This window comes from Dermacentor variabilis, chromosome 1, assembly GCF_050947875.1.
Source record: "Dermacentor variabilis isolate Ectoservices chromosome 1, ASM5094787v1, whole genome shotgun sequence".
NCBI classification, from domain to species: domain Eukaryota; kingdom Metazoa; phylum Arthropoda; class Arachnida; order Ixodida; family Ixodidae; genus Dermacentor; species Dermacentor variabilis.
The window spans coordinates 109,060,847-109,082,081 of record NC_134568.1 but is presented as its reverse complement, the minus strand read 5'-3'; the positions used below and the strand labels follow the sequence as shown (position 1 = coordinate 109,082,081).

The 21,235-nt window shown below is 44.8% G+C and overlaps 1 protein-coding gene across 3 annotated transcripts in view; it reads right to left on the bottom strand.

Moving 5' to 3' along the window:
- LOC142582788 (erlin-1-like) overlaps positions 1-16,627 on the bottom strand; it is a 67,382-nt gene extending 50,755 nt beyond the window's left edge. For 2 of the 3 annotated variants that reach the window (XM_075692833.1, XM_075692848.1), the window contains exons 1-9: positions 16,404-16,627; positions 16,248-16,339; positions 16,080-16,102; positions 15,925-16,005; positions 15,661-15,707; positions 15,135-15,196; positions 8,423-8,560; positions 5,874-6,006; positions 3,216-3,307 (exon numbers count right to left, since the gene is read on the bottom strand). In XM_075692833.1, coding sequence (XP_075548948.1) covers positions 3,216-3,307; positions 5,874-6,006; positions 8,423-8,560; positions 15,135-15,196; positions 15,661-15,707; positions 15,925-16,005; positions 16,080-16,102; positions 16,248-16,332 — 661 coding nt within the window. In that variant the 5' untranslated portion in view covers positions 16,333-16,339; positions 16,404-16,627. The remainder of the gene's footprint in view (positions 1-3,215; positions 3,308-5,873; positions 6,007-8,422; positions 8,561-15,134; positions 15,197-15,660; positions 15,708-15,924; positions 16,006-16,079; positions 16,103-16,247; positions 16,340-16,403) is intronic. The other variant, XM_075692840.1, reaches the window with a different exon arrangement.
- Positions 16,628-21,235: the final 4,608 nt, after the last annotated feature.

The window sequence follows — 21,235 nt, the reverse complement described above, 5'->3', positions numbered from 1 at the left end:
CGCCGCCTATCGTCTCCCGGATCCAGCCGAAAAACTAGGCACTGCAGCTTCTGGAGGTGAAGCTGCATTGTCGACCCTGCCCTCAAATCCTCTGCTCACATTACCTACGAACCAAAACCTTCTTGACATTGACGTTGACGGCTATCCTGTCACTGCTCTCATCGATACAGGAGCACACCTTTCTATTACGAGTGCTGCCTTCCGATGACGACTGTAAAAAGCTCCTCACCCCAGCGTTGGCACGCGTCATCCACGTTGCGGATGGCGGTACTGTGCCTATCGTCGGCACGTGGCAGCATCGCCGGCCGCCACCCTCCTGTCCTCTTCACCGTGATTGCTCATTGCCCCCCCGACCTAATTCTCGGCCTCGATTTTCTCTCCGCGCATTCTGCTCTTATTACTGCTCTGCCAGTACCCTTCGCCTTGAGCTGCCGATTCTCGCAGAACCTTCCGACGCACCCCAGTGCCATCTACACCCCACCGCCTTTCTTCACGTGCCGCCAAAGTCAATAGCCTATATTGAACTGTTGTCTTCCCCACCAGTTCCTGATGGTGAGTACCTTGTCACTCCTCTCCCTGACATTTTACTACAGTATGACGTTACCGTGTCTCAGAGTACACTTACTATTACTGCGAACCACACTCGCAGGCCTATCTTTAACTTTGGATTGGCAAAGCAAATTCTACCACAAGGTATTTGCCTTGCCAACATTGATTGTCTAGGCGACCATCACGTGGCAGTTTTATCAACCGATGGTTCTTGCGAGCTTAGCAGGCCCCTCGTGCCAGCCTCGGGCACCGATTCCAACATAAATAACATGGTTGCGACGGACCTGTCCTCTGCGCAGGCTGAAGGCCTTTGCCAAGTATTATCGTCCTACCGAGATATTGTCGATTTCGACAATTGCCCTTTAGGCCAGACACTCGCGGTCAAACATCGGCTTCTTACTCGTGATACTATGCCTATTCACCGACGACCGTATAGTGTTTCTGCGTTGTAATGCCGAGTAATTCAAAGTGAAGTGAACAAAATGCTAGATAAAAACATCATTGAGCCTTCTTCGAGTCCCTGGGCATCACCTGTGGTGTTGGTTAAGAAGGACAGCAAGTGGCACTTCTCGTAGGCTACCGTCATCTGAACAACATTACTAAGGACGTCTACCTGCTCCCACGTATAGACGCCGCCCTTGACTGCCTCCACGGTTCCAGCTATTTCTCTCCTATTGATCGTCATTCTGGGTACTGGCAGACTGCTGTTGACGATATGGCCAGAGAAAAAACCACGTTCATCACACCTGATGGCCTATACCAATTTAATGTAATGCTGTATGGATTATGCAACACTCCTGCCACCTTTGAGCGTATGATGGACTCCTTGCTCCAAGGTTTCAAATGGTCCACATGTCTCTGCTACCTCGACGACGTCATTGTCTTCTCGCCAACGTTCGACACTCACCTTGAGCGTCTAACAACTATACTTGATGTATTTAGAAAGGCGAAGCTGCAACTTAACTCGTCCAAATGTCATTTTGGCCGCTGCCAAATTACTGTTCTGGGCCATCTCGTTGATGCTTCCGGAGTACAGCCCAATCCCGACAAAACTTGCGCTGTCCGAGACTTTCCGGTTCCGAAGACAGCCGCAGACGTTCGAAGTTCTGTAGGGCTATGCTTGTACTTTCGTCGTTTTGTTCAAGATTTTGTGGCAATTGCTAGACCCCTGACTAATCTTTTGAAGAAAGGCGTACAATTCTCGTGGGGTACTTCAGACGCCGCCGCCTTCTCTCGTCTCATCACTCTTCTCACCTCACCACCCATTCTCACCCACTTCGACCCTGATGCCCCTACAGAATTGCGTACAGATGCCAGCGGTCATGGCGGAGGTTGCAGTCGCGGCGGACTACGCGACCCGCTACGCCATAGCCCGCACTCTTCCGACCAGTTGCGCAACTGATGTTGCAGATTTCCTCTTACATGATATCATTTTGATGCATGGTACTCCGCGTCAATTACTAACAGGCCGTGGCCGTAGTTTTTGGCCAAAGTCATTGACGACATCATGCGTACCTGCTCAATACAGCATAAATTTATCACCTCCTACCACCCTCAAACGAACGGCCTCACTGAGCATTTGAACCACACTCATACAGACATGCTATTGAAATACGTTTCAGACGACCACCGTGACAGGGACCTGGCTCTACCTTACATTACCTTTGCGTACAACTCTTCCCGTCTCAAAACTGCAGGCTTTTCTTCGCTTTACCTCTTGCATGACCAAGGACCGACGCTACCACTAGACACTGTGCTTCCGTCCACCACAGCTTCAACTAGCACTTATGCCTGTGATGCAATCGCTCGTGCTGACCATGCTCGCCAACTTGCGTGCGCTTGTCTACAAGTGTCTCAAGACAAACAGGAGCAACGCTACAACCTCCGCCACCGTGATGTCCATTTTCTGCCTGGCACCCTCGTGTTGCTTTGGTCACTATCAAGTAAAGTCGGCCTTTGTGAAAAACTGCTTTCCTGTTACACAGGCCCATATCGCATGCTCCGCCAAGTGACCGATGTCACCTATGAAATTGTTCTAGCCACGCCCACTACGTCCTCCGGTGTGACAACCAATGACATTGTACACGTCACCCGACTCAAGCCCTACAACTCTCCACGCGCCTTGGATATTTAACAGCACCGTGACAGCGGTTCTGCCGCCGGGGGGGCGGTGGTAGTATTACAATTTCATCGAGAGATGCTCAAGGGACGAGCCGCCACGAGACCGATGATGAAGTGGGTTTGTGCCCTTGGCGCGAGCAAGGGTCAGCCTGGCTGTCTGGCTCCAGTGTAAAGAGCCTGTAAATAGCCTCTTTTGTCTGTGTCTTTCCTCACGTAACAGTATTTATGCTCTATCTGCCTGTAAATCATGCTACACCAATGAGCCCAAGCATCGATCCACTGTTTGGAACTGCTGCACATTAAAACATAACGGCATCAGTTGTACATTACAGCAAAGGTAACAACACGCTGCATGAGAAATATGGCACTGAATGCGTGCTCCATATTGTCCTCCAGAAAGACAACACAGCATAACATCAGCCCAAAATCAACATTTGTGCTCTCTTTGACACAACTAAATGCTTATCGCTTCATCAAAACAATGGTGTTCTCCAATCAAGAAACAATGAAGCGACTAAACAGATATACCATGGCTTTCGACTCACCAATGATGGCTTTCTTCCGGTCAGTTTCAGCATCTTTCTCCACAACCTTCTGTCTCTGTTCAGCTATGAGCAACTTGGTCTTTTCAGCTTCCCTGTATCGTATATAGAAATGTGCATAAATAAAGATACTCTTGTGACACTTCTCCATATTTTGATGCCAACAACAATCAAGAATAAACTACTCAAAGTCAATGATTCCATAGAACAAATAGCTGCTCTTTGGCCTTAGATGTCCTTGTGCCAATAAACTTCAATCGTCATCAGAACAAATAGGTGAAAGCAATGACCAACAGCGAACAGTCTGACAAAGATGATGATTAATACATTTCGTTGATACAAGGGTGACAGAAATGACGGGGGTTCAATTGCTTGCTCTTTATTAATAAGCAGAAGAAACCACGATCTAAATTCTTTTCTTTGTACTTCAAGTAGCTGTATTAACTTCACTGCATTAATGGTGGGCATTAGCCCATCTTGCATGACACTACAATTTTCATTTCACACTTTCACCATACACTCCTCCTCTGCTTTCCACCTCATGGTTCCACTGCACCCTCCTCCTCCACTTTCCTCTTTGCTGTCACAGTCTTTCATCCCCCGCTGCAAAACACATTTGTTCTTTCATCCTTCATTGTGCTCGTTCGCTCGGTTACGCTGAGGTACAATGCCAACGTGAAACGCTGGAAAGGGTGCCTAAGAGCTGCGTTCTAAAAATGTTTACTATAGAAGCATTCTACAGGAGGAATAGAAGTGCTTCATGAATAGGGTACGCTGTATATCAGAAAAGCCTCTCCTGCGGCTAAGCATTGTGAAGAGAAGGGTGAACTTCTTTCTGAAAGATATAACTTTACGTGCCGCCTCATATCATAACTGAATTGATACAGAGATACAAAGAAGCAGCCCCACTTAAGGATTTGAGACTGCACCTCCCACACAAACTTGTGCACTATTTTAAGTTTCATTTTTGTATTGAACCAAGTGTGAATTGAGAATGAGCATTCACCTGAAAAGACATTCATTTGTATGTACCCTTTGGTACATGCACTGGGCAACAACATGGGGATGCATCAACGTGCCTCAACAGTTTTCAAAGGACTAAAGGACTTCCCAGGGCCAAAGAGCTTGTGAACTCTTTAAGCAATCTTCTGAATGCTGTACAGTACCTATCATCTTGCAAGTATAAATAGGTTTCACTTTCTTTTTAAAGGCCCTTTCCACAGAGTAGTTTGCTCTAGCAGAATGAGATGGCGTCCTTTTGGTGGCGCGCCACATGTTGCCTCAGGTGAAAGCGAAATCGTTAACACTTCAACACTGCTACAGAGTGATTAGCTCTCAGAAGTGCAAGTGGGTGATGGCTTTCGCTTCATTTTGTGCTTCATTCATGCTGTAAAATATGGAACAGTAGAGGGAAGACGTGCGCAGTAGTTGGCTGCAAAAACAGTGACTAGCATTTAAGAAATGGGATGACTGTGTATGGCCAAGTTCATGGACCACTGCTGCACAAGCACTGCCTTTGTTGCCAGCCCTTCATGATGCATGCCTTTCCTCAAGAATAAAAATGTTCATTCAATCGCCAGCATTGTATCGCTAGCCTCCAAAGACAAAACGTCAACCCTGGAATGACAGTAAGCGTGAGTATATACTGCTCATCACATGGCCACAAATTAAGTAGCACCACTTCCTGTTACAGAAAGTTTATCACACATTATCTACACACATCTATCCCCAACTCATACTCGAACTTATGCTCCCTCATTGCCCACGTATCATTAATAAGTGAATAGGTGCATTCTTGAATCAATGCATCAAAGCATGGGCGATGGCTATGCCAACAGCACACGAATGTTCTAAGCTGAATGTTTCGTGACTACACACAGTAAATGAGTGACTAGCGATAATATGACTTTGCTACAAGCTATTACAAAGTACAGAACACCTACGTTCCAAGCCTTGTGCACAGCAAGAACAAGTTTACCACAACTGAGCACATTTGCAAGCAAATATGTAGAAAATAAACGACTAAATAGTGACTACACTAAGAAATGTTCCTGAGTAAGAAACATGGCAAGGCGCTGCTTCAAATTGATTGACAAATAATGAAGAGCAATCGCTACTGATCCCGATTTAATTCAGGAGCAGGAGGTTCGGACAGCTTGGAATACAATACTAGCAGCGCTTCTAGTATACAAGCACCATAAATGCTGCTCACACCATTTGGACAAGGCATAATGAGCTTAGAAAGTGCTTACATGTCCTCTGAAGCTGTGGCCAATGCTTCATGTTATCCACCCACTCACCGTCTACGCAGGGGTTTACAGAGCCCCACCAATGTAAACACGGAGGCAGCGGAGGCAACCAATGGACGCATCACCATGTGATCAAACATGGCGGTGCCCATGGGATCGCCGTGAAAAGGATCTGTATTATGATCATGAAAGCGGCCTATACTTGCAATAATTTCTTTAATGCAAGGTGGACTAATTTTAATGAAGTTTCTTAATTATGCAATCCCGAACAGATTGCATAGCTTAAACCCTCAGACAGCAATGAAACAAAGGAACTGTTCATATAGGTGGTATATTTAATACTAAAAAGCTTTTTAACACTGGACAACCATATTGAACACCCTCTCAACAGCAACTTCCATGTGTAACTTACATCATTTCATAGTTACGCCTGATTGTTTCAGGGATCTTTGGCTTTGTCACTCGCACTGCTTGCACAAACAGACCAGGTGCCATCACATTCAAGTCTCTTTGCAGGGCAGTTTTCAAGTTCTCATCAATCTGGTCTGAAATCAGGCAAGAAAAATAATGTGTCTATGACAGTGTACATAAAACAGAACCAGATTCTGTTTTAATACAAACTCAGCTGCCAACTCACTGAGCTTTCTCAGTAAAGCATGTTTGCTAAAGTGCACATAAAAAAAAAGCTGCATAGTTCACACTTGGCAGATTACACTTTCAGGCTTGCAAATAGGTCAGTCTTACTCTGAGTCACAGTGCAGTAAGTCTGAAAGAATGCAAAAACAAAAGCTGGCCATGGCAATGCTACCCTGAAACATCCAGAGTAGCTTCCCACGATGACATAGATCCTGGTGGCGTATGCTTGCATCTAGTTATAAATTCTTTATCAATAAAAATTCTTTAAGAAAGCTTTCCTTGTTTTTTAATGCATCTTTGAGAAAAGAACTTAGTGAACCTGGTAAACGCAGCCAAGCATTGGGCTTACATGCTGGAATCAGATTGCTCATGATGAAATAATAATGCCTTCACCTGGGAGTATAATATCCTCCAAGGATCTAGGCAATGAAATACAACTTACTTTTCTTTCCTGTTCCCTTGCAATGGAATTTGGAACAAATCAACCACACAATACAAATAGTGCAGAGTTATAAGAGAAACTCAATTTTTCCTTCTCTTCATAACAGCATGTGAAGGCTCATATGGCAAGGACACCACAGTACTCTTCTCACAACCGTAGCAATTAACTTCAAACATCTCCCCCAAATTTGTGAATTTGCATCTATAGGCTACAAGTAAAATCTACAGATACTAGCTTTAAACAAAGACATGTCTCAGATTGATGGGACCCCAAGGCAAACTCAACCTAAAGTGAAAGATGATTGCTATGATAAGTCCAAGCATTCCTTCTACAGTGAGAACAGAGCTTTCATAAGTGATGAAATAACAAACATAGGGCAAGGTTTTGAAAATGTGGTCTCAACTACAATGGCGTATAAATGACTTGTTCATAACTGGTAAAAATGAAATTCTACAGGGTTTAACATGGCAAAACCACAATATGATTATGAGGCACGCTGCAGTGGGAGACTGCTGATGAATTTTGACCACCGGAGGTTCTTAAGCATGCACCTAGATCGAAGTGCGTGAGCATTTTTGCATTTTGCCTCCACTGAAATGAGGCCGCCATGGCCAGGATCAAACCCGCAAGCTCTAGCTCAGCAGCAAATCACCATAGCCACTAAGTTACCATGGCAGGTTTCATAATTTGACAAATTAGAGTCAAGTACAGACAATAAAAACTTAATTATGCTGTATTTCATCAACAAAGAAAATGCACATTGGTCGCTTTTATTAGGCTTTCCAATGAAATAAATCAATGATGTTCTGTCTTCGTACTGGTCTGTTAGAGCTAGTTGCAGGAGTGCAGTTCCATCTCTGTGTGGTTCCAACTCAAAGTAGGCAGTGATGCCTGGCTGATCGTAATCTCCAAGATGCCTGGCCTAGCATGGGATTTCTTCATAATACATGGTGCTCATCATGGATGGTTTGATTACAAAACTAACTGAGAGGCGACATCAGGTGCAATTTTCTCTGCGATGAAGTCATGTGATGGAGGTTTCTAAAAAAGCAATTAAACAATCTGGACTGATTGAACGTTTTGACTTTAGCATCCCTTAAAAAACTGTACACCTTCTAGTTTGTACATATCCTGTAGAGCCGTCCCATGCCTTGAAAGAGCAGCAGACCTCCCCCCAGTTCGTAGCATATTACCTCACTTACTCTAGCAAGGCCTGCCTTCGTGTAAGGCCCGCACCTCTACTTTAGAGCACAAAAACTTTGAAAAAATGTTTTACTAAGCATCATACATGTACTCGCATGCCTGTTAATTTTCACAAGTCGCTACTAATGGCATTACCTACTGCCCTGCAGATGACGGCATCGTAATTGTCACCGTATCCCTTCAGATCCTGGTTCCCAGTCACACAGCATAGACAGATTCAGCATGCTTTAATGGTATTGACTGTGCTGGGGTGCATTGTTTAGCTTGATGCTTTCAGGCACATTAAGGCGGCATCACAGCAAGAAGTGCAAGCATGGATTTTGAACATGTAACATGCAGTTTAGATTGAAGCAGTCGTCAAGTAGGTGAGAATCTCAAATAGTAATGGGCAGCACAGAAGGTGGCCAGCATACCAAACAATGTGAGCAGCAGAAGTGACGAGAACAACTGAATACAACTGTTTATAGTTGGCTGCTAGTGGTTACATTATTCTGCATAACAGACAAAGCACAGTCGAAGGCTTCAATGAGCAGCCATAAGCCTACCTCATGTAATGACTGCATCCAGTTAAAAATTTAAAAAGTAAGAAATGCAAGTGGGCCTTACACACATAAATATAATATTTTGGGACATTTTCTCACAAAAATACTACATATGTTTCTACAAAAATGTGAACTTACCAAACAAGTTTATGTAGACCTCTTGGAGGTTGTGAACACTGCAGAATTGATTCAGTTCATGATGCACCTTATTAAAGATCAGTGTCTTATCATAGTCGGCAGTGTAGTTCTTCACCATGTCATAGACTGCAACAGAAACTTGGCAATGTTAGGTTGCTTCAGAAGGCACAAATAACACAAGGACCTGGATTATTTGCTACCTTCTAGCACCTCTACTCAAATAAAATTTGCATGTTATTCTACTTCTTTGAATAGTTCATAAAAGACAAATAGGTCCTGTGAAAATCTGTGACAGCAGATCAGCTGTGATGAATACTGCCTTCCATTATATAGGGTGTTTCAGCTAAATTGTGCCAGCTTTAAAAAATACCACATGCAAACAACTCAGTATTCCTGAGTGTTGTCTTCAGCAGCTCAAAGTATATTTTATGAGCACAACTCAATAATTAGCGCAATTTATTTACCAATTTTAAAGTGTTCATATAAATGCAAAGCCTTCAAAGGAAAAGTTGTAGAGTGCATTTAGAAGTATACAACCAAATTCCTGCCATGAAGATAGCTGTATCGGTTTTCATTTTTCAGGACTCCAACGAAAGCATGTGAAATTCGAAAAGGTACTGTGTAACTAGGCACTTGCGCGCTGTGAATTTAGTAACCTCAAACTTGCTCTGAACGAGCTATTGATCCTGCTTGCACACCGAACCTAGGAGCCACAAGCAAAAATGATAGATGCAGTGCATTTGCTGCCATATCTTCCTCGCCCATTCAGTGTGTCAACAGCAAAAAGCCAGATTCCAGAATTTATATGCACTATTTATCACTATATCCGATGCCTACATTTGCACTATCGCTTCAGCAGACAAATTATCTTGGCAATAGCGGAAGCCAGGACATTTTTGTTTGAACCGTCTCATTTACTTATGGCCTTCTCATACATCCTGTTTATGTGTAGCATCAGTTATTCAGTCATTTAAAGCATGTTTGCTGGCATTATTGTCCCAATGTAACTTCTTCAAATTTTGCATGCTTTCTTTGCAGCACCCTAGAAGATAGAATGACAACAGCTCTCTTCAACAAAAGACTTCAATGTTTCTGAATAGGCTCTGCAACTTCATCGATTTTGCATTTAAATCAATACTTTGAAAGTTGTTTATTTAGTTTTGTTAATTGCTCATTTCAACTCACAGTAAAAGAAACCCTGATTTGCTCAAGAGGACAGTTGACAATACTGCATTGGTTGCGTTCATGTAGAGCACATTGTTAATTTTTTTAAGGCTTGGCACTTGTTAGTGAAACACCCTATATTTCTGTCACATACAACAAACTGCTAAACTGTAACACAGGGCAACAAACTTGGAAGCTGCCATTCTGTACTCTGCTATAACAATAATTTCAAATTGCAGTGTTTTAATACATGTTATATGCTACATGCCTGACTGTCATAGGGAAAGAAATATTGAAGTGATAAACTTGCTACGATAGGACATGCATGCATGGGAATAAATTATTGTGTGAAATGAAGTGAGCATTGTTTCAGTAACCAATTACACATGTAACCAATTACTTTATTGACGAGACAAGCTGAAACAGACTACACAGATTTGAGCACTCGAATTTGGAAGAAACTAAAGTAGAATGCCTACAGTCACGCCACTCAGCAGCCTTGCAGATGTGCACGTTCAGACAGGCAAACCCGGCCCTCAGTATTTCTCATTTTAATGATAGGTCATGCAGCCCACACTTTCAGCACCACATACTGCATCTTGTGGTGGTATCGCATTTCTTGGCAGCACAAGCGCCTCAACGTCAGAATGCTCACCTTCAGCGAGTTTAGACTCCGCTGCCTTGGTTGTTATTGAATAGTTCCCAACATATTGTTACGAAGAGTTGCGAAGAAACGGTTTTATTTACAGGAGATGGACGATGGTCGTAGCGTGATCACAGCGCAGCCCGGCCTCCCAAACTCCTCGTTCTCTTCATCTTCTCTTTCTCCTCTTCTTGTTCGTGCCTTTCGTATCTGTTACATTTCCCCGCAAGCAGACGAAGCCCGTGGGGCGAGTCAGGATGGACAAGCAGGGTAGAAAGGCTTCAGGCGAGCAATATGAGTCAGGTGAGTTCTGCTTGATCGCCGACCATTGCACAGTAGGCGAGCTATGACGTAAGTGAGTTCGCTCAGGCGGTCCACAACTACAAATAGGCCTGAATATTGTGACAAGAACTTTTGGTACAATCCACGCTTGCGTTGCGGTGTCCAAAGAAGGACTAAGTCACCTTTTTGCAGCGATACTTGTACGTGACGGTCGTCGTATCGCTCTTTCGAACGACTTTGCGAGGCCAGAGTACGAAGACGAGCTATTCGACGCGCTTCTTCGGCGAGACACAAAGTCTTCAATACGGAATCATCACTGTGCAGAACGAAGGGTAAGAAAGTGTCCAAGAGGGCTTCGCGGTAACCTTGCATACAGGAGATAAAATGGGCTATAGTTCCTGGTTTCGTGCTTCGCCGTGTTGTATGCATAAGTGATGAAGGGCAGCACGTCGTCCCAGTTCTTATGATTGAAGGAGACGTACATGGCAAGCATGTTAGTCAGCGTTCTGTTTGTCCTTTCAACGAGGCCATTGGTCTGTGGATGATACGGCGTGGAATGACGGAACTGTGAAGTGCACAAGCGAAGTAACTCTTCAATGGCATCAGCCGTGAACTGACGACCACGGTCGCTGATGATGACACGTGGTGGGCCATGACGAAGGACCACGGAATGGAGCAGGAAGACCGCCACGCAAGCAGCGGTGGAAGACGGTATGGCTGCAGTTTCTGCATACCGTGTAAGATGGTCTACGCAGACAATTATCCACCGGTTCTTGTTGTTAGATAACGGGAATGGACCCAAAAGGTCAATGCCTACTTGCTCAAACGGCGTACTGGGCGGTGTCAATGGCCGAAGGGGACCCGGGGCTGCGGTGGTCGGTCGCTTGTGACGTTGGCACGTTTCAAAACTAACGACATAACGCTTGGTTGTTTCATACATCTTGGGCCAGTAAAAGAGCTCCTGCGTGCAGTGCAGCATTCGTACGAAGCCGAAATGGCCGGATGTCACATCGTCATGCATGGCGCGTAGAACGTCGGAGCGGAGACTCTCGGGGACAACAAGCAGAAAACGTGCTCCATGCCCGGAGTAATTAGTTTTGTACAGCAATTTATCACGGACAGTAAAGCGACCGCTGCCTTTAGAAGTACGGGAGGCGACAAAAAGCGGATCAAGGGTAGCAGCATCCCGTTGTTCTCGCTGAAAGTCTGCTGCGTCAGGGAACGTAGGAGTAACAGCAGCGAGACAGTCGTCAAAATTCTCAGCATCGCAGTCGGTAGTCGCAAGAGGAATCCGAGAGAGGCAGTCTGCATCAGCGTGACGACGGCCACTCTTGTACGATACCACAATGTCGTATTCCTGGAGGCGCAGCGCCCAATGTGCGAGGCGACCAGAGGGATCACGCAAACCGACCAGCCAGCATAAAGAATGATGGTCGGTGATAATCTTGAATGGTCTACCGTAAAGATAACATTGAAACTTTTGTACGGCGAAAACGGCTGCCAGGCATTCCTGTTCCGTAACCGTATAATTGCGTTCAGATTTGCTAAGACAATGGCTGGCATATGCGACAACATGTTCTGCGCCACTGTGACGTTGTACAAGCACCGCTCCTATCCCGATTCCACTAGCATCAGTGTGAACTTCAGTCGGGCAAGATGGATCGAAATGACGCAAGAGGGGTGCTGACGTTAGTATAAACTTCAGTTGAGAGAATGATGCATCACACTCTGGTGTCCAATTGAAGGATGCATTTTGCCGCTAAATACTTGTCAACGGGTAAACGATGTCGGCAAACCGGGGAACAAAACGACGAAAATACGAACATAGGCCAATGAATGAGCAGAGTTCTCGTGCTGACTGCGGTGGCTTGAAGGAGCTCACTGCTTCAATCTTACGAGGATCGGGTCTGACGCCATCCTTGTCGACTAAGTGTCCCAGGACCAGTGTTTGAAGGTTCGCCGAACCGACACTTTTTTGAGTTTAGGACCAGTCCAGCTTTCTCAATGCAGTCGAGAACGAGGCTGAGACGTTCGTTATGTTCTTCAAACGTGCGGCCAAAGATTACAACATCATCGAGGTAAAACATGCATATCTCCCACTTTAGACCACGTAGTACTGTGTCCATGAATCTCTCAAAGGTGGCAGGAGCATTGCAAAGGCCAAAAGGCATAACATTAAATTCGAATAGGCCATCTGGAGTCACGAAAGCGGTCTTTTCCTTGTCGGCAGGGTCCATAGGTATTTGCCAATACCCCGATCGCAAATCAAGTGTTGAGAAATAAGAAGCAGCATGTAAGCAATCAATGACGTCATCGATTCGCGGGAGTGGATAGACATCCTTCTTCGTCACTGCGTTTAGATGTCTATAATCCACGCAGAATCTCCAGGAGCCATCTTTTTCTCGGACCAGGATTACTGGGGCTGCCCATGGACTAGATGACTAGATGACCCCGCACCTCCACCACAACTGTTATGAAGAGTTTCGAAGAAATGGTTTTATTTACAGGAGATGGACGATGGTCGTAGCCTGATCGCAGCGCAGCCCGGCCTCCCAAACTCCTCGTTCTCTTCGTCTTCTCTTTCTCCTCTTCTTGTCCGTGCCTTTCGTATCTGTTACAATATGTTCAACTAATTTCACCCGTCCGGCGTTGATACACTGCAACACTGCCCTTCTCTCCAGGGTGCCCATCAAATTAATTTTCAGTATATATGTTGATGTCCTTAGAAGAAAACGAGGGAAGATGACCAACAAAAATTTTGCAAAGTAATTTTCAGTGAAGATAAACAGTGTGTGACGGTCTGCCAAGAAAGAGCCACTGAAAGGTCCAGCCAAGTTCATTCTCGTTACTGTATTTATGCAATGCTAATAAAAGGTAGGATATATTGATGCATAAGTAATCAATTAAACTTTAGTAATTATACAATTACTTTCATGAGCAGTAATTGTTAACTGCAGTTAATTATATTTTTTAATGAAGTACCATATTTATTCGATTATAGGGCAGTCATGATTAAAAGGTGGCTGTGGCCCCCCCCCCAACAAGCTGGGGGACCCAAGAAAAAGAATGTAAGCAATATAGAGTAGCTAACGGATTATTCAGACTTGGTGAGGATTGCCCTAAATAGTAATTACTAACACAGCCGAAATACAAAATGGTGGCCACCATATAGGGGGGAAGGGAGCTTCAACACGCAGAGGTGAGTATCCCTATCAGATAATAAAACTAGATGGGCGTGAACATTCCCTTGAGGTGTGGTTTCACAGCAGCACGTGTCGCAATGCAGTGAGGCCACACGATAAGGAGAAATTTTCCCTTCTGTGAAGCCACACTTAAGGCAAAATTGATAAAGAGACCGCGCTCCGCCTTTACTGTTAATATTTTTAAATCCTTGGCGCAAGTTACATGTGCAAAAATATGGTACTGCCTCACCTGCTAAATTAGTTAGCGCAATTTGCGCTGACATTTAAAACCTGGATTGCGGGAAATGTGGCGCCACTGCCGCCACATTAACACAATAACTGAATTTATCAGCCTTGCATATAAGGTGGGAGTGACCTCAAGGCAAAGAATTCTGGGGAAAAAAACCTCACCTTAAATTGGAATAAATACAGCAATTGTAACTGATTGTAATTTTTTTTCTTTAATATTTACAAGTCTGTTTTAACATATATGTCTGTGTGGCAAAGCATTCTAAAAAAATTTTCTTTAATTACTGTACGTTCCCTATTTTTGAGGAATTTAGAATGAATTTTCTGAAACGCTTTGTATGTAACAGTACGACAAAGGCAGAGCACTTTGTAACAAAGAAGCAGAAACAGCACATGAATGCTGACTTCCAACTGGCCATTTATTGCAACCATCCCTATTTTATATCTATCTCACCTTGAATACATGAGACATCACAGACACCAATGCAAGAATTCAACTTTGTCATCCAGCAATGCTAATGATACAGTGCTCAGACAGTTATCTACTGCTCGTATAAAGTGTGCTTCAATAACGTCTCTTTTTAGTCTGTCGCTAGGGTTGTTCCAGAAATTCTGTATTGTGGAACAAATGTGAACACTTGCACAATATTGAATAGTGAGACCAAGTGACTCTTTATTCTTTTTTTTTTACTGCATTTCATTGCATCTGCCAACCTCTCCAGTATAGCTTCTAGCAATTAAAAAAGAAGTTAGAAAGCACATACTCCTTGTGCACTCACATACTGGAGGTTCATTGTGCTTCTTTGTGAAAGGTTCTTCCTGCTTTTCAATAAGTGGAGAGACATTTTTTTTTATAAATAAACTTGAATTCTTACATGGCTCACTGCAATGTCAAATGGGTTCAAGAGGTGCATGTTGAAGGTGCTAGTGGCTGCAGTAAATGGTCACTTGGAACACAGCAATCGTTAGTATGATTAGTACTTTTTTTTCAAGCAGCTTGTCTCTATTCAGCTATTTACAAACACTACAAAACTGAGTGAGGAATGGGTATCCCACTCGCAATTCCAGCACTGCCCAGTGATGGGTGGGTACATTGAGGCGAGGGAGATGAAGGGCACATGCCATGCTCACAGTATTACTGCTAAAAGGTGTACCAAGAGGTCAGTGAAAATGAAGTAAAAGAAACACTCACCACTGTCTGGGCTTAGAATATTCACAACTTCAATTCTGTCGAAGTAGATCATGACACCACCACTGGAATGTAACATTCAATTAGAAAAGCCCTTAGTGGGACACCTCAGGTGCAGCATGTTTAAGCAAACTGATACCACTAATCCAAGTGGAGGCTAACATGCCCATGTGGAGAGTAACTATACCAATTGTAAACACTGCACTATGAAATTTAAAACAGAGCTAAAAGCCCAAGTTATACCAAAATTTAATTTGTTTCACAAGCCATGCAGTGAGTTGTGAAAGTGGAAAGTGAATCCACTCAGGATTTTTTTCTTTTCATCCTGTAATTCTCCTGGCAGTCTTGTAGTACTCAACTGTATTTTGGACTCAGCTTAGCATACACAAAATTGGACACCTGGTATGAACAAAGGAAAACTTCCAGAATGAGTGCTTCAATACAAAAAGTGGCAGCAGGTCTATCAACAAATGCATCTATGAGCACTGCTGCTTTAATTACATATAATATTACGAGCTTATTAATGTACCTGGTCCCACAGGGCACATTTTTTACTTCATCTGTTTGAAGAGTTACCTGCAAAAAGCAATGGAAACATCAACTTATGCTCTGTTCGCAATGTGGTTGCACAGACTAAAATATTCTGCGATCACTGCAATGGAGATTTAAGTTTATATATAATTTAATAAGCGGGATCCTTTGTGTGTGCATGTGTGAGCATGGAAAGGGGGGAGACCGAGACGATCACCGTGTATAGCAAAATAAGTTAGCATGCGAAGCCTCCCAAGCTCACCTGAATTGATCGATAAGTTGTGATGAATGGGATCATCATATGAAATCCTGGATTGCTAGTTTGCTTAAGCAGTGCGCCTCCCTTGGAAAGAAATGCAAGAAAATTTTAGATAATGTGACACAACACATTAGCCAAAGAAGTGAAAACTGGCTCACCCGGTAATAAACCCCAACATGACCTGGAACATGTGAGAAAAGAAACTGTTAAGCGCGAAAAGTGAGGCCATGTGTAGCGTAATGAACGCACCTATTCTAGTTCATTACACTCTAAGACATGCGAGATCAAAAAACCCATTGCAGTCTACGCCGGAGTGGACGCCTTACCTTCGTCGATTTTGTGCAGAGAAAAATTGACGACAAGGAACAATGCAAATGCACATGTCAGAGCAGCAACTCCTGAGTTTGGCATTTTACGCCTGCAAAATGATATCACGAAATGTACTGATTTCTTTTCAGAGAGAACGCACACACGTTACTTACCAGGCAAGTATGCCACCGCAAATCTACGCTTGATTACCTATTAAACACGGTTAAATGCACATTACAGTTGATGAAGCAAGACTAGGTTTTAGGATAAACAGAACGCAAAACTACTAAGGCGAAAACATAACGAAAACAACACGGTGACATTCACTCTGGTGCGCGCACTCGCCGAACTTCTATTGACGGCCACAACACTTGGCCCTTCGGCCGGCTGCGACTCGGTCACTGACTCGGCTACGAACGGATGTCGTTTTGGATCTAAAACAATTCGTGAATTGAGGAAGCGGAACAACCATGAAACAACCAGAAGAGCTTGCATTCATACGCTGCATTCAAACTCGCTGCACAAAATTGAAAGCAAACACGCCCCTCATCCATGCGCGCACCTAAAGAAAGAAAAGAAATGTGAACATTTTCATCATCTTCCGCCCACTTTAAAAGAATCTACCTCAGCCTACTTCACTCCGTGGCCTACTTTAAAGGAAAACGCTCGGATGATGATGATCATGAAAAACTTTATTCATCCCTCTTTAAAGGGAAGGGGGCAACGAATAGAGGGTGGGGGGAGGAACTACTTGAAGTAGGCCTCCTCTATGCTCTCAGCCCACTCCAGGATGGCCTCCTGAAGGTCGGGCCTCGAGCTGCGCAAGGCAGCCTCCCACTGCTACTCACTAGATATTAATTGCTTGAGGAAAGGGGGAAGGGGATGATTAGGCCACCCCCACATGATGTCGTTTAAGTCTGCTATGGGAGAGACGCATAATTTACAAGAGGGAGAAAGGTAAATGGAGGGATGAATGCGGTGGAGGAGGTAAGGAGAGGGAAAGGTGCGAGTCCGAAGCTGTCGCCACAGAACTTAAACACCTACGCGGGGATTTGCCCATGAGTGGCGGAAAGGTTAAAGGGTCTAATCGGTAGTGTGTGCAGATGTCGTGGTAGGTAATAAGCCGATCCCGCGCTGTACGCGGCTACTCCTCCGTGGCGAGGTCCAACACATGTGATCCCTGAGCCTGTACTGTAAATCCTCGGGCACTGGCATGAGCCGCCTCGTTTCCGGCAAGGTCCGCATATGCGTGGGAGTCCAGATTAATGCCACAGTTTGATGGAAAGGATGGGCCAAGCGGAACGAAAGGGCTTGCTTAGAGATCCTGCCCGCTCCGAAGTTATGTATGGCTGCTTTGGGGTCGCTAACGATAACTGATGAATTTGGGATTGTGAGGGCCAGGGCTATGGCCGCTTCCTCCGCCTCCTCCGAGGAAGAGCCAGGAATTGAGGCGGCCGCATGGACCTGGCCGTGAAAGTTAATGACTGATATTGCATAATGATTTCTGTTCCCGTATTCGGCGGCATCAACATAGAGCACGTCTTTTGAGGTGGAGAATTGTTTTTGGAGAGCCTTTGCTCGCTGCCTCCTGCGCTGTTTGTGGTGCATAGGGTGCATGTTTTTAGGAAGTGGGGCGATGCAGAGGTTCTCGTGTATGTGATGTGGAATGGTGTATTTAATCTTGATGATGGGTGCCGGAGTGATAGAAAGAGTTTGTAGAATGTGTCGACCTGTTGCGGTGTTAGAAAGTCTGCTATATAGGGATGTTAGGTGGGCTTCTGTGAGTTCCGTAAGTGTGTTGAAGATGCCAGTAAGCATTAGCCTTTCAGTGGAAGTACGTATGGGGACCCCCAGAGCGAATTTATATATTTTGCGTGAAAGAGTGTCGATTTTATCTGATTCTGTAGATGATTCAGATTCTGATTCTGAATGTAGATATGGTGTTGCGAATGTAATCTTACTGATAACGAAGGCCTGGGCCAAGCGGAGAAGTTCGGCCTCCTTTAGTCCGCCATGTTTATTGGAGACTCGCCCTAGAAGGCGCAGGGTGTGCTCGACTGTGGTTTGGAGTGTATATAGGGTATATGTGTTGAGCCGGTACGTTGCTTTGAATGTGTAAACCGAGCACCCTGAGCCTGTCTATTCTAGTAACAGGGATATGGTTTAGGATGACCTGTATACTAGACATGTGTTTTTCGGCCCCCCGGTGGGATGGCAGAAGTAGCAGCTCGGATTTTTGAGGGGAGCATGTGAGATATAAATATCACATGCTCCTGCATGAGCCACGACGGCGTCTGCTGCGGCCAGTAGAGTGCCTTGAATGTCTATATCGGAGCCGCCAGTTGTCCAAAGAGTGATATCGTCGGCGTAGAGAGAAAACTTGAGAACAGGAATAGATCGCAATGCTCGTGCCATCGGCATCATAAAAAGAATAAAAAGAAAAGGGGAGAGCAATGGGGAACGCTCGGATACAACTGAAGTGTGCAGTGACGCCCCGCCCACGCCCTCATAACCGCCAGCAACTGTTCCTCTGCGAGACTTCAAATAGCACGTACTTCAAACTTTACCTGTTACCTAAATAAGGCGGTAACGACAAAGATAGTTATAAGCGCGTAATTTCGTACGCTTTCATTCGACTATTATAGTGGAACGGTGAAAGCCTAATTGTTTATTGAACTGAAATAAAACGCTACGCTTTGCTGCAACTATCTATTGTTAAGTTTCACTTCAGTTGGCAGTGAAGTTTCATGAGTAAAACGGGTTTAGCAGTAAAATGAACTGCACCGCAAACATTTGAAGAGCGAAACGCTCAGCCTCGATACATTTTGTCCATGTTTGTTGCACACCTCATTGTTTCCGCCGATGAAAAGACTTCAAGAACAGCAGACAACCTGGAGGTATAGTACGACGCCATTTTGACATGGTCGCATGACGACGATTTTGTTTGCGTCTGTGATTGGTTGGCGGAGTAACAACCCCTCGTGGTCCATGTGCCTTGGTTGCCAACTGCTGATTTTTTAAAGTTGTATCCTACTATAGTACACTATAGTGCAGGACCAAAAGGCCTCTCCCCAGTGGCGTAGTAACGTGGGCGGACGTGGGCAGCGGATGCCAGGTGCCAGTTGGGGGGGAGGGGTTGTGATATATGCATATATATATGTCTGAAGACGCCCTTCTTTCAACCGGCTTGACTGGGCGCTCCAGTAACCAGCAGCCCGAGCTCGTATACCAGATGTACCAGATGTGTAGTGCCGCGGAAATGCCGGCTGCAGCTTTACCATCCTACGTAATAATTGCACGAATGTGCAGGCTAAAAATTTTAATTCGTCAAGTGGTCGCTAAACAACTCGCCTTAGCGGAACGTTTCATGTGCACTGCGCTCGTGCGGTGCGCTCATGTCCCATCATCGTTTGTGTGTCGTCAGTATTCCATTTATCAGTTTTGTATTGTTTGTATTTTTTATTGTTATGAGACAGAAAGAGAGCGGTTCGGATCAAAAAGCAAACGGGTATAGACGATATTCTAATAGACATTAAGAGAAAAAATGGCGCTGGGCAGGTCATGCAATGCGCAGATTAGATAACCGTTGGACCATTAGGTTGACAGAATGAGTACTAAGGGAAGGGAAGCGCAGTAGAGAACGGCAGAAAACTAGGTGGTGAGACGAAATTAGGAAATTTGCGGGTGCTAGCTGGAATCGGTTGGCGCAGGACAAAGGTAATTGGAGATCGCAGGGAGAGGCCTTCGTCCTGCAGTGAACATAAATAGGCTGATGATGATGATGATTGTTAGTATTATTTTTGCATCACTTTCGCGGTGTTCAATAAAAATTATGGCTGGCTCTGCTATCGCAAACAGCAGAGACCAGTGGAGCTGGAGGAAGGCCAGTAAAGTAGTGCCAAACTGCAGACTAAGTCAAACTTTTACTGGGCTTCCCCCAGCTCCGCTGGTAGCAGAGCCACGTATATTTTTTTTTCCACTGTGAGAAAACGGATGGCCGCAGGAAGCGCGCGGCTTTTTATTGGAGAGCAATGACGTCACACCACCGGTGTCCCCCTCCGCGCCGCTCCTCGTCCCCCGCTAGGCTCCACCCACCTTCGCCGCGTCGCTATGCTGTGCGATGCTATTATTATACTCTGCTTTCATTCTCTCTCTTCCAGCTCGGCGAATTTTTTTTCCCACAGCAAGACAGAGGACCGCCGATACGAGCGCACGGGTTTTTATCAGACAGTAATGACGTCATACCGCCTGTGTCCCCGCTGCGCCGCTCCTTCTCCCATGCTAGACTCCGCCCTCCCTCGCCGCGTCGCTCCTTCTCCCCTGCTAGGCTCCACTCACCCTCGCCGCGTCGCTGTGCTGCGCTGCGCGATGCTATTTTTATACTGTGCTTCCACTCTCTTTCAGTTTTCTCTCCCCCAGCTCGGCGAAGCTGCGAACGCCAAGAGAAATCCAGCTAGGTTTTAACAGATCCACTGTAAAACACTGTGTCTTAGTCCTAGCTATGCGTATCTAATTTTGTTGTTGTTTGACTTCCTGTCACAAATACATTGTCTTGTTTTAGCCTCACGGAATTTTACAAACAGGCGAATTTCGTGAGAATATTTCCCGATATTTTATCAGGTTATGTGTCTTTGTCAGCTCTAGGAACTCGGTATCATTCAAAATATGGCATATAATTAATAAGGGTGTCTTAAATAACCCATAATTGCTTAATTATTAATTATAGAGGAAACATTGCATTTCGGGAATTGAGGACCCAAATTCATATTATTAACTGAACAAAAAACTTCTTGTCTAAACAAAATCGTCTTGGGTGTTAGAGCCTGCAGTAATTTGACATTGTGGGCGGCCCAGTATGGCAGCACAAAATAAATGTGAAATAGTGCACCAGTGACGTCGATCTCTCTATCCTCTTCATTTCGTGTTCACACCAACGTAGCGCAAGCTTTTGCTGGGACGGGCTTCGCCGCGATCTTGTCTTTTTTCCATGGTGACGCCAGAAATC